This window comes from Capsicum annuum, chromosome 3 (assembly GCF_002878395.1).
Source record: "Capsicum annuum cultivar UCD-10X-F1 chromosome 3, UCD10Xv1.1, whole genome shotgun sequence".
Classification (NCBI taxonomy): domain Eukaryota; kingdom Viridiplantae; phylum Streptophyta; class Magnoliopsida; order Solanales; family Solanaceae; genus Capsicum; species Capsicum annuum.
The window spans coordinates 267,778,430-267,792,401 of NC_061113.1; the positions used below are offsets into that span (position 1 = coordinate 267,778,430).

General features: G+C 33.1%; 1 protein-coding gene across 1 annotated transcript; it reads right to left on the minus strand.

Moving 5' to 3' along the window:
* Positions 1-6,789: 6,789 nt before the first annotated feature.
* LOC107861774 (GDSL esterase/lipase APG) lies at positions 6,790-11,359 on the minus strand. Its single transcript, XM_016707142.2, has 5 exons — positions 9,632-11,359; positions 8,951-9,081; positions 8,509-8,742; positions 7,300-7,555; positions 6,790-7,209 (listed from the first exon to the last, which is right to left on the minus strand). Exons 1-5 carry the CDS (start codon positions 9,897-9,899, stop codon positions 7,013-7,015), a joined length of 1,086 nt encoding a protein of 361 aa, XP_016562628.1. The 5' UTR covers positions 9,900-11,359; the 3' UTR covers positions 6,790-7,012.
* Positions 11,360-13,972: the final 2,613 nt, after the last annotated feature.

Consider the following 13,972-nt stretch of genomic DNA (forward strand, 5'->3'; position numbering starts at 1 on the left):
AAGCTTGAGAGAGATGGGTTGCGATTTTGATTCAAGATCCCTCATAACTGAGAAAAGAAAAAGAGAGGGAAAATCAATTGTAAAGGAGCGAAGTGAGTCGCGAATTAATTCAAGACTAATTGCAAATTTGGAAGAAAAAAAGAATGAGGGTAAAATGAATAGGAAAAAGTAAGTTTAGATGTCTTGAATTTATAATAGACTAACCAACGCATTTGACGTTAGGCAAATTTTAGGTATGTATAAAATATTCGTCTCAATTAAGAATGCGGAGTACGTATCTTTTTGAGATATTTAAAATTCAAGGATGCAATAATGCATCTTGATAAATATTTTCTAAAATTAATTTTTCATCAATTTATTTAATATAATATAATAGATAAATATTAGGAATTAAAATGAACGAATTTAGGCGTTGACATAATTTATTCAAATATTTAAAATCAAGTATAAGTTGATAAAGCGACCGTGCTAGAACTACGGGACTCGAGGGGTGCCTCACACCTTCCCCTCGATCAACAGAATTCCTTACCCGGTCTTCATTTTTCGCAAACCAAAATAAAAGAGTCATTTCCTTTTGACTAGGGATTCAAAAAGGTGGCTTGGAACACCAAAACTTAATTCCAAGTGACGACTCTGTAATTTAATTAATCCCTATTCAATATTGTCACTTTAATTAAAAAAACCCTTCGACCTCGATCCCTCGGGCGAAAAAGGGGTGTGACAGCCAAGGATAAAAGACATTTGACAGTAGTTAATTTTACGACAGGAGAAAAAGTCTCACGGTAGTCGCTGCATTCTTTTTGTGTATCACCTCTAATAACAAGTTTTGTCTTGTATCTTTCGATAGTACCATCAGATCTTTGTTTGATCTTGTAAATCCACTTACAAGGAATAACCTTCTTATGAGAAAGAATGAAAACAATGTCCCAAATATTATTTGCCTCAAGGGTCCAAAATTCCTGTTGCATGGCCTCTTGCCAAGCAGGGTGAGAAGAAGCCTGGTGATAGTGCTGAGGTTCATGTAGGTGTAATTTAGCAGTGAGTAATTTGGAATTAATAAGAAGGGTTAAAGAGGAAGGAAAAACAGAGGTGCAAATGAAATCAGCCAAATGAGGGGGTGAATTTCTGTTTTTGAAACTGTGTCTAATAGCAACAGGTATAGAAGAAAGTAAGGGAGGAGGATGAAGAGGAGGAGAAAAAGGTGAAGGTGAGATAAGAATGATAGGAGTGGAGTTGGAATCTAGAAAATTAGGATCAGACACACTAGAAGTGGGGTTAGGTCTGTCAAACAAAACTGAATCAGGGGAAGGAAAAATAGAGGTTGAAGATAGTTTATAAGGAAAGAGATGCTCATGGAAGAGAACATCTCTAGAAAATAAAATGGTATGAGTGGATAAATTGAGTAACTTATAACCCTTTTTTCCACGTAGATGTCCTATGAAACCACTGGGAATAGATATTGAAGCAAACTTATCCCTCCCTACTTTAGGTGTGGCAGCATAACATAGGCAGCCAAAGGATCTTAAATGATCATAGGAAGGAGGTTAACCATGAAGCTTTTCCAAAACAGTAAGATTAGACAAAATAGTAGATGGGAATCAGTTGATTAGATATGTGGCTGTTAGAACACACTCTCCCCAGAATTTTAAAGGAAGCTTAGATTGGAACAGTAAATCCCTAGACACTTTCAACAAATGTTTATGTTTTCTTTCTACTACTCTATTTTGTTGTGGAGTATGTGGAATGGTGGTTTGATGAAATATGCCATTGGTATAGAAGAAGGATTGAAGATTTGAACATTTGCCTAATTCATAAGCATTATCAGACCTAAAACATTGAATAAAGGTTTTAAAATAAACTTTTACCATTTGAGTAAAAGATTTAATTATTGAAATTGCATTGCTTTTAGAAGACAACAGATGAGTCCAGGTGACTCTAGAAAAATCATCCACTAAAGTAATGTAATATCTAAAGTCATTATATGTTTGAGTATTATAAGGTCCCCATATATCAATGTGGATAAGTTGAAAAGAGGCAGAAGAATGAATAATACTCTCACTTAAAGAAAGCCTTTGTTGTTTGGCTTTTGGACAAATGTCACATATAACAGACTGTTTAGGGGAAACCTGACTAGATAAGAAAGAGATAGATTTCATTTTATTGAAAGACATGTGTCCAAGTCTTTGATGTCAGAATAAGTCTGTTTTATTAATTCCAGTGGAAGAATTACAAGATGTATAATGTGAAATGTAAGCAGGATCAGAATGAGAAATATTACAATGAGCTGAGGAAACAGAACTGGCAGAATCAAAAGCAGGGATAGAATTAAAAAACAGAGATAGAATGAGGCTGAAAATCATTGGAATTTAAAAAGTACAATTCATTTGAAGCTCTACCAATTGCCAATTGCTTCTTCAGAGAATGGCCCTGTAAGATGCAACCAGTTTTGATAAACAAAGCATTGCAATCAAATTGAGTGAGAAATTTAGATATAGAAATAAGATTGAAATGAAAAGAAGGTACTAGAAGGACATTAAATAGTATCATATCTGATCTAAGTTTAAGAGAACTGTAGATATTACTTTCACTTTGTACCCATTAGGTAAAGTGATTAAGAAAGGGGTGATGAGAGGAGTAAGGCTGTGAAGTAGATGTTTATATGGTGTCATGTGATTAGTGGCACCAGAATCGATTATCCACGGATTTAAACCCAAAGTAGACACTGCACATGCATGAAATACAACAGAACTAACATCAGGGTGACTAAACACACCTTCAAAATTAGCAAAACCTGAATTATCACAGCTGGAATCTGCCCTATTTGTATCAATTTGAGTCTGATTGAAGAGTTTCTGAAGTTTTTGGTAATGTTCATATTATTCCTTAGAGAAATGTGGTCTGGCATTATCAGATTTATAGGTGGAAGTACCAGCTTTTGAAATAATACCATCATTTTTATTACAAGATGCAGGTCTTTTTTATTTGGTAAATTAAAAATCTAGTGGATAGCCCCAAAGTTTATGACATTTCTCCATCAGATGACCAGCCCTTTTGCAATACTTGCAAAGTAAAGTTGAGGTTGAAGAACCATTGGAAGAAGATGATTTTCTTGGATCAAATCAAAATTTTGGATGGTTGTTGTTATTTTCATGTGGTTGACATTGGTGAAATTAAGTGTGAAAGATGTTTGTTCTTTATGGTTATGATAATTATGAATTTGATGTGAATTGACATGAAAAGATGCAGAATCACTAGAGAAATTAGGAACAGGGGCAGAGGACTCTTTCTATTTTTCCTCATGTTGTAGCATGGAGTATGATTTACTTAAAGATGGAAGAGTGGGCATAATAAGGATGTTGGTTTTACAGGTTGAGTAGGATTCATTAAGTCCACTTAGAAATTGAAATAACCTCTATTCTTCCATGAACTTTGGGAGAGCACCACAGGTACAAAGAGGGCCTACATATGATGTACTGAGCTCATCCCAAAGACTGCGTAGCTTGGTAAAATAAGATGCAATGTTGGAAGAACCTTGGGAGGTCATACTGATTTCTCTTTGGATCTGAATATATTTAGTATCACTGGATTGACCAAAACGCTCATTTATATCAGTCCAAATGTCTTTGGCTGTGTCAAAACACATCATACTAGTTGCTATCTCCGTAGAGAGAGACGTGGTTATCCAAGCGATAACCATATCATTGCATCTCTCATAGAATGGGAACAAAGGCGAATTAGGAGGTGGTTTGGGATCTTTCCCTGTAATTAGCCTCAATTTGTTGTTGGCTGACAATGCTGTGAGCACATTCTTATGCCAAATTACAAAACCCATTCCATCAAAAGGAGGCAAAACTAAGCGAGTTCCTGGACTATCGGAAGGGTGAACGTAGAAGGTATGGTTAACAGGAATGGTATATTCTTCAAAAATTTGATGGATTATTTGAACTTAGGCCTGATGGATCAGGCCCATTATCCATAGATGTGGTTGTAGCGTTAATAATGTTGTTTCTATATATCATTGAGTTATTTATTTATTCATCATCTTAATTGTTAGATTATTTATTCATGGCTCGTTAAGTACACTTGGAAGGGAAACTGCGAGTCTACCAGCGTTGATTTCTAATATACATTTTATTTGCAATTTCATTGAAAACCTAGCAATTAAAATATCGAATAGAAAAAAATTGTTCATTTGGACTTTGTAATTTAATTTCTTCCTCTTCATATTTTTTTCTTGAATGACGATTCATCACCATTTTCAAGCAACGAATGTAATTGAGTTTATGTTTCTTTCAGATTTCCTTCTTTAAATGGTAATTGGAATATTTTGAAAATGAATATCTTTAGTGGTGTTTGGTGTTAGGGTTTTTGCCCTGATTTTCTTACCAAAATTAAGTTTTTACTTTTTCTTGTAAGAAAAATAAAAATAACCATAAATACTTTTACTTTTTCTAAAAGAAAAATATAAAACTTTTCATATTTGGCTAACCTCTTTCTTAGAGGAAAGGTTTTGGAACTCTATAAATAGATGACCCCCTTCTCATACCATAACACAATAGCATCCACAATGTAGTCTTTGAAGAGCCTTGTTTATGGCGAGATTTTCTCTCATAGTATTTTTATGTTTTTTGATTTAGTTTTTAATATGTAAGTCGACTGGCCAAATCATATCGATCTTGGGTCATCTGAATTATCACCATATTAGCTTGCAAACTTTAAGCTTCCGCATGACGCCCTCTCGATTTCGAACCCAACAAGTGATATCAGAGCTTATGGTTCAAAGATACAATGGTGTGGTGAGACAAGATTAAACAGGTTAAAAGCGGTTTCAAATCAAGTTGCAATCAATTTGATGATAATGAAGATATATGTCCAAAAAAGCTACATGTGGTGAAAAAAAGTTTCAAACAAAATTTCAACGATCTTGCTGCTAATCCATCTTTAAAATAAAAGTCAATTTTCAACCCATACTTGCTTTAACGCTTGGGCTCCTTTCAACTCGTGCATTTATTTTTAACGCATAAGCTCCACTATTAACCTGTGCTCACTTTCAATGCACAAGGCTCCACTTTCAATCCTGGTTACTTATAACACAGGGCTCCAATAATATCAACTCATGCTTTTATTTTTAACGCATAGGGCTTCAATTTTTAATGATGGTAAGCAACAGTGATATATGAAGATTGTATGAAGAAGGAGGATCAACAATATTTTGCCAGAAAATCAAGCCAAAAATGGGAGATTTGTTAAGGTTTTTGCCCTGATTTTTTTACCAAAATTAAGTTTTTACTTTTTCTTGTAAGGAAAATAAAAGTAACCATAAATACTTTTATTTTTTTCGAAAGAAAAGTATAAAACTTTTTCATATTTGGCTAACCTCTTTCTTAGAGAAAAAGTTTTGGAACTTTATAAATAGATGACCCCTACTCATACCATAATACAATAACATCCACAATATAGTCTTTAAAGAGTCTTGTTTATGGAGAGATTTCTCTCATAGTATTTTTATGTTTTCTGATTTAGTTTTAATATGTAGGCCGATTGGCCTAACCATATCGATAATATTATATTTTTTTGTTTAGTTTTGTGTCATCTGAATTATCACCATTTTATGATACCCTCTCGATTTCGAACCCAACATTTGGTCATAAAAATCAATCTTTTTTTTTGTTCATTTTATTCGAAATTTTTGAAGTTGGAATTATTTTTGAATATAATTTTCACAAATAATATTTGTATGGATGTATTTTTCCTAATAAATATAAGATTATGACCTAACACTAGTAAAACCATCCGACTTGATTAAATTACCAAAATATGTCATCCTTTTTATTTTCTTCCTCTATGGACTAGCTAAACCGCAATTATTAACTCTAGTCCTCATTATTTAATGTAATGCAATATAAAAACTACATTCGTTAACTTTAATTCGTATCGTTTCATACTGATCACAACTCTCGAAAAATGTTTTTTTCTTTGAAGTTGAGAATATTGAGTAATAGGTAGTATAGAGCATGCAATAACTAGTCGAAGTAGAAAATAAATGAGGTTGTCAATGGGGCTGATACAAATAGGATCATTTTTATTAAAAGGAGAAGATAAAATTTAATAAAAGGAAAATAAATGTAGGTCCGATAATGAAAATGAAATACAGATTGTTAGGTGTTTTTTAATTTCAAGTTATATTTGAATTTTGATGGCCAAATATAGATTTTTAAATTTTAAAAAAGAATCAAAAAGGTGGATAATTCTGATAGAAAAACCGCTCCTTAGTTTGTTGGATTTTTTTTTTTTCTTCCTATTTCAGGTGGGAGCAGCAAAGTGTGCTGGGATACTATGCATTACTTCTGTGTAACTTTATAATTTGCTCGTGTGTTTATTCCAACATGTTATATTCAAATTACATATCTGCTCTCATGATTTTTTTTATTGTTCTAGCACTAAAAATATAAGAGTAATACTTTTAGCTGTGTTGGTTGAATTCGAAATTCAATATTTATATCAAGCATATGCATGACAGGAGTTTATACATAAGCTTTTAACAATTAATCACGATTATTAAATCACTTAATTGTAGTAAGTTAACCTAATTTAGTATAAACTTCTGTAAAAAGAAAAAAGAGAATTCTTAGTTTAGATATTCTTTAATGTTTCTTTCATTTCAAAATAGTTGACCCTTCTTAACCATTAGAGGAACATAATAAATTATTTGATTCATAATTAAATAATTAAATTAAAATAATATTTTTAGCGAGTGCCAACTAAAAAACAGAGTGAAGTGAGTACGTATTTTCAAAGACAACACGTGGTACATTCATTAATTAATACGAGTAACAGAAAAAAGTAAGTAATAGAATACATCATTTTCATCTTCATGCATCTCAACAAGAAAATAAGAAGCCCCACAAACAAAACAAACGATTAATTTAAAAAGATAAAAAGGCAATCACGTGGTAGTTTAATTTAGGCTTATAAAGAACAGTAAAATTCACATATATATTTGTTGGATTATTTATCCAATCAGGTTGATCCCTTGGATAATGAGAGAATCAGCTAGGACTTGGTTAGCAGCTTGAGATGGATGTACAGCATCCCAAAACACATATTGTGTTGCATTGCTGCACGTCCCTGGTGACTTTGGGTTGCACAACAACGATGTTGTCTCCACTGTTCCTGTCCCACAGCACCCTCTGTTCGCTTCCGCGAATCCTAATAATCACCAAAAATTGTGTCAGTGACGCATGCAGGATTTTATTTTATTTTTTAATAACAAAGTTGAATAGTAGACTGAAAAATTACCGTGGGATGACGGAGATTTGACGAGGTCATAAAGAGGCTGGAAAATGTCAAATATAGCGATTTTGAGGTCAGGGTATTGCTTTTGCAATTGTGCTGTAGCTGAATTAATCTTCTTGTTGAATTGTTGGGCATCTGTATTGATCCTTGAGACACATCCACTCTCATGGAACCCGAACAATGTTCTAGCAGCTGGTAGACAGCCCAATGGTGGCAATGAGGTCACTCCAATTCTCCTTGCTCCTTGCCCATACAAATCCTGATTTGCATAATTATTAATCGTGGATTGATAAGGACTGTATATTATTTCGCACAGCCCAGGTTGAATTTGAAATGATCCATCAAAATATTAGGGTAAAACGGGTCAAATAGATGAGCTGCAATGCAAGATTAATCCAAATATACAAAATAAAATTTGGAGAACAAGAAATATGCGAATTTGGGAGAATTTAAACTAATGATTTTAGGAAAAAAACATACATTAGCTCAGACTTCTTTTTCCTTTTCCCCTTTCTAAAAGCAAATTAAAAAGAAGGGGAGGTTGGATCATATTGAGCTGCTTTGGTCTTTGACTCAATATTCTTAAGAATTTAAGTTTCGTGCATATTAGCATACAAAATATTCTAAGCTATGAAGTAAACTTGATTTGTTATCGCAGGTTATTTAATTTTTAAATAAATAATTGGGGGGTAACGTGTAATAGCAAGTCAAGTTTACATGATAGTGTAAAATATTCTGTAAACTTTATTCTTATATCAGTCATGATCCAACCCATTTTGACACGTATAGTATCTTTATCCCAATTTATGTGGCATAATTATTTTTTTTAAAGTTAACCATGTTCTTCTTTGATTGGAATACCTCTATATGTTTTAAAATATTTTTAGTTGCTAAGTATTGTGAAAATCCCAATTTGTTTTTTATATGTTGGTAAAATAGTTTAAAATACTTTTTACGTCATTCTCAAATATATAAATTTCATTTTAAAAATAATTTAAAATTTCTATGTCCGAATTCATAGCCAAAGTTCAAAAATTTGAATCTCCAAATTCTTTCCATGCCACCACACAAATGGGAAGTAACTTTTAGACATGTTCAATCGTGAGTCATTTATTGATATGACTGGTTTTCACCTACTTAAGTTGGATTCAGCCCTACTATTTATTAGTATTACTCTAACTAAAAAACATTAATTAGAAGCAAAAAACTAACCTTAACAAAGCTAGTGAATATGCCGACAAGATAAGAACCATACTGATCAGGAGTATAGATTTTGTTAATATAAGGATTAATATAGTAATTCTGTAAGAAATCACTGCTTCCTGCACTTAGTAGGTAGAGTGCATCCTTTAGGATAGATGCTGCTTTTTGACTGCCTGCAACTTTTGCTAGCTTGGATTGGTACTCCTTGTAATACTGCATCTGTGTTGACAACGGAATTGCATGCTGCATCACCAAGATTTATCGAAATAGTTAGCCCCAATTGTCAACAACAGAAAAGGTCTTTAGCCATAATAAAAAGTGGCAATTCACTATCTTCTGCTGTATCCAAGAACGTGATACACCAATTACTGCTACTAACAAGTCATTACTTTTAACGATATTTATTTACTGACAATTATTACATAGGAAACGGTGTGGTTGTAAGACTTACGTTGAGGATGGCTGTTTTATCATCGTAGCCAGCAGCGGCAGAGGCAAAATTAGTACCAATAAGGAGATTGTTGCCTGATGCTTGTGGGCTCAAATATGCAGCAGGGTAAGTAGTGAACCCAAGTGTATCAGCTACAGCAGTCAAAAATAAACCACAAACTGTTAGGTTGACATATAGCTAAAAATTAAGTAACATGATTCGCTAAATAATCAGAGGCTAAGCTAGGATTTTCAGAATATGAGTTCCAACTCAATACTTTTTTTAATTTAATACGTTCTAGATAGATCTTTTCTCTTAATATGCATATATGGTTTTAGCTGAAGTCACTGGTCGAGTCGAACTAGTGGCGGCATATTCACCTCAGGGGTTCAAAATATGAAGAAACAAACACATAAAGAAGTCGAAGGGAGTTCAACTACTACATATATATATATATATATATATAAAATATTCTCAGCCATGTATAGATAGAGCTGGGTTCGCATGAACTCCTAGGTCGTACATGGCTCTGCCCCTGTGTCGAGCATAATTACTATTACTATGACTCTGTTCTTGGCTGTAAAAGCTGTGCAGCGTGTTACAATGCTAAAAAAGAATCATTTCTTAATTCTCAATACTAAACACTATACAGTACAAATTAGTCGAGTCAGTAAATTTCAAACCTGGAAGCAAACAACTTACCAGTGATATCAGTGGCTAATTTTCCATTGCAGAATCTACCAGTAGGTTGATGACTAACAAAATCCCTTCCATAAGGTGGATAATTAGCCTTAAAAAGAGTGTGAATATAGTCATTATTTCCTACATCCACAGCGGAATCGCCAAATGTAATGATTGCAGGAACAAGTGTTGTGGAACTTTGAGCATTACTCTGATGAAAGACAAAGCTCAATAAAGTCACCAAGAAAAATGCCAATTTTTGGTGTCTACTTGTAATTTGGATGCCCATATTTCCAAAACAGTTTAGCTTTACTTAGTGACTTTCCCTCAAACAAAACTTTATAGTGAGACAAGTGTAAGTCAGAACCGACCAAGGATGAATAATTGTGCATTCAATAAAAGGGAGATGAAGGTTGAGCTATAGCCATTAATGCCGCCTTTGGAGGTAGTTAAGTGCTATTAATTCACAAGTTGATAAAATCAAGGTAAATATAGTCCGCACAAAATTATCTTAATTTTACCTTCTGATAGCACATTGGTAAATTTAGATAATCTTTTCAGAAATGTTTGACTCGTGGAATCCATTCAATTCATTTTGAAACTAGTTAAAATCAAAGTATGATACAAGAGGATTTGTTAAGGAAATAAAAAATGAATGACCTAAAAGAGTATTAACGGAGTGTAAATTTGAAATTGAAATACATAGCTAAATTTTGAGTTTATGGATTTTGAATTATTGAAAACATATCAACTTACTAAGTTTTGTATATATCATTCACATACATTAAGTGAAAATTTTAACACACATAAGATTTGAGTCAGAACTACTGAGCTCTCGATTGGTCCGTAAGCATATACACATAGCTCCACCCTTGTGTTTAGGTCATTCATGTCATCCATATTTTTGTCACGCCACCAGTCTCACAAAAGTATAACGACAAAGTAAAATTAAGATATTTTGTACACTAAAACTGTAAATTTAGACATTGTCCCTGAAAAAAATCTAAGATTTCATTAAACCGAGCTTTCATTGCCAGTACTAGTGCATTATTGACAATGGAGAGCTTTGTTTGTCAACCTCACAAACAGAGCACATTTGGTAAGCTGAAGTTATTATAGTGATAGAGAGTAACTATGTTGTCAATTCTAACAACTACTAACACGAAGCTAATAAATTAAAAAAGAAATGGAGTAGTTGAGGGGCATATTGAATGAAATTGGGTACTGCATTGGGCTGCGTCCATGGGGGTTGGGGGGTGGGGGGTGAAGGAGCATGCATGTGATAGAAGTTAATTCCCTCTTTCATCATTTGCCTGCTGCTTGCCTCAGAAATGATCAACGAAAAATCCAACCGGACCGAAAATTTTATAGATAAGAATCGAATTGACATCTGGATAGACTTCGAGTCATCAAAGGAGCAGAAAAGATGGGAGCTCGACAGCTTGTAGAGGGAGCTAGGAAGAGTAAAAACAAAAAAATTCTCAGTAACGATCGTGTATTTGTTACTTGTTAGTACATGAAAAGCTAATACTCGCTCACATTACATATCTGGCATTTACTATTTTGGGGAATCATATGTTCCATGCAAATAAGGAATTGGGGTATTAGTTTGGTTGCCAATTAGGAAGTGAATTATCTATGTGTTAAATTAGCATAACTAGTAAGTATCATGTTTAGTACTCCAGTATTTTAATTGCTATGTATAAAATTCAACACACCAAATATGGTGTTTATGCCATAACCAAAACTTCCGCATATTGTTTAAATGGAAAAGAAGAAATAGATGGACACCGACACATCGGCCACGTAGGGTACAAAGATGCAACAAGTTCATGTTCGTTCTGTTTTTAATAATAGTACTGTAACCAAAATAATGAGCAGGAAGTTAGGTTTGAGAAGAAAAATAATATGGTATAGGAATGGAAGACAAGAAAAGTGGCCCTTCAAAGAGTGAATTGAATAGCAGTAAGCAGTAAAGCTCTTGAATGAGAAGGTTTTAATGTGGGAGAAGAACTAGTCGTCTCATATTCATGATCTCCATAACCATATTCCATGATTGTTCTATAATTGAAAAGAAAAAGGCGTCTAGTGCACGAAAGCCCCCGCTATGTGCAAGGTTCGGAGAAAGGCTCGAGTACAAGGATCTATTGTACACAGTCATACCTTGCATTCTAGAGGTTGTTTCCAAGACTTGAACCCATGACTTCCTGGTCACATGTCAACAACTTTACCAGTTACTCCAAAGCTCCCCTTCCATGATTGTTATTCAATAACACACTAAATAGTAGTACAACATTAACTTTGCATATCGAAACCGCGTGTACTTGAACCCCCTTTAAAGTGACAACGCTCGAGCATTCAAATGAAACTTGAATGTATACAAAACAAAAAACACCACCACCAAGAGGTGCGATGGATATCTAGATTTTTTTCACTTTTAATCAGAAACTTCGATTATTTTGAGAATCAAGATCTAAATTAGTCGGGCACTATCATGAAACTTACAGTTCAAAACTTCCAACTACTTACCATTACACATCAATAATTTGTTACGTCTCAAAATTGTTTTCTTCCCCACGGAAGAATTACCGCAAAGATTGTATTGTCTCTATTTAGAACATTTCTTTTTCTCTTAGGAATATTAGTTATTGCAATAGAGTAGGTTGTTAATTATGTCTTGACATTTTCGGATAAATTAGAAAGTCACCGTTAACGAATTTCGAAGTTCCTAACTTAACTAATCTCAGATATTGCATGAACTTTAAGATATGAAAATCACTTCAACCGCTATATATTCAACTCTTTTATAATTATGAATACTTAATCATAAATCGAAAGTTAGATAGCTCCATTGAGATGAACTCTTTTATCATCTTAATTAGAAATCCTCGGATCCAAAAAAGGGATGAAAAAAAATAACAGTAATAAAAGATTGAACTAATGCTACTCAGCAGCACCTTTATTAATACTATTCTGTTAAATGGCAATTTGTAGTTGAGTTTGGTTGGCAGAATTCATCTAGACCCACCTCTCTATCTACCCCTTCTCCTACTCTAAAAATTATTAATATTGATCCAAATTATTACGTATATCCTTGTTCGAGTGGGGACAGAATTTTTGTTCTACATGTTTATAGAGTTCTGAAAAATACAATTTTTTATAATTTGAATACTCTTAAACTAAGTTGACAGAACCGAGTTCTATCGAAAACAACATCTCTATCTCATATCTGAGTAGTATGTTGTTGTTGTTAAAGTACGGTGACATCTGCCTCTTCCCAATTAGTTGTATTTGCAAATCAATTTCCCGCGTAAGGTAAGATCATTAATTTAATATGACTTATTACTACGTTCTATTTTCGTCTAGCGCCCTTTATTCGTACATGAAGTGAGGTGGAGAAAAATAAAATTTTGTTTTTTTCAGATTTCTCTATTCTATTCGCTAAATTAAGTAATTTGCTTGAGTCACTCCCCATATACGTCTATATATGTTATTTTAGACTAAGTATCATGTAAGATGAAAATATTAAATTACTCATTAGAAAAAATGCTCAAGAGGAGTTTAAAAAATATCACGAACAGGATAGAGTAACAATAATTTGGCGAAACATGTTATGACGTATAGCTCTCTTAATTTGCATTAGAAAGTAGTAGTACACTCGTAGGTCTGCTCATTAATTCTAGTTAGTGGTCACATACTGCACTGTGTTTGTATTATTATACCTTGTATTGCAAGGTCCTAAAAGTTGTACATACTAGAATTTAATGTAATCTACTACGGCACATTAGAACCTTTTTGCCTACAAATACAATTTTAGTTCACGTTTATAATTTAGCTATATATATATATATATATGTGTGTGTGAATCGGGATTGGAATTGATATGTTATGAGAAAAATAATCTTCAATTAATACCTCGACTTTATGAAAGATATTTATATTTTTCTATCTGTGAAAGTAAAAATAATTATGATAAAAGTAGAATCAAATATGGTAAAAAAAAAAAAAAAAAATCAGGCATTAGGAGTCGAACTCCGAACGGAACTAAGATTTCAAAAATCCAAACAGGATCAATTTAATTTAACGATTGCCTTATTAATTAAGAAGTAATTATTAAACGGGAAAGAATAAAAATAACACCTAAAATTAAAATAATACCATAAAAATAACATTCACAACTAAATACCCACAAAATAACCACTATCAGTATAAACTGGTACCATTTTCACAATCACCGCTTTATAAAATCCCCCTTCTTCTTCAACCAAATTCATTTTCTTCGCTCTCTCTAATGGTATAACCTACAAAAAACTCTCAAACTACTAAAATCAAAATATGGAGAACTATTCCTACACTTCTTAC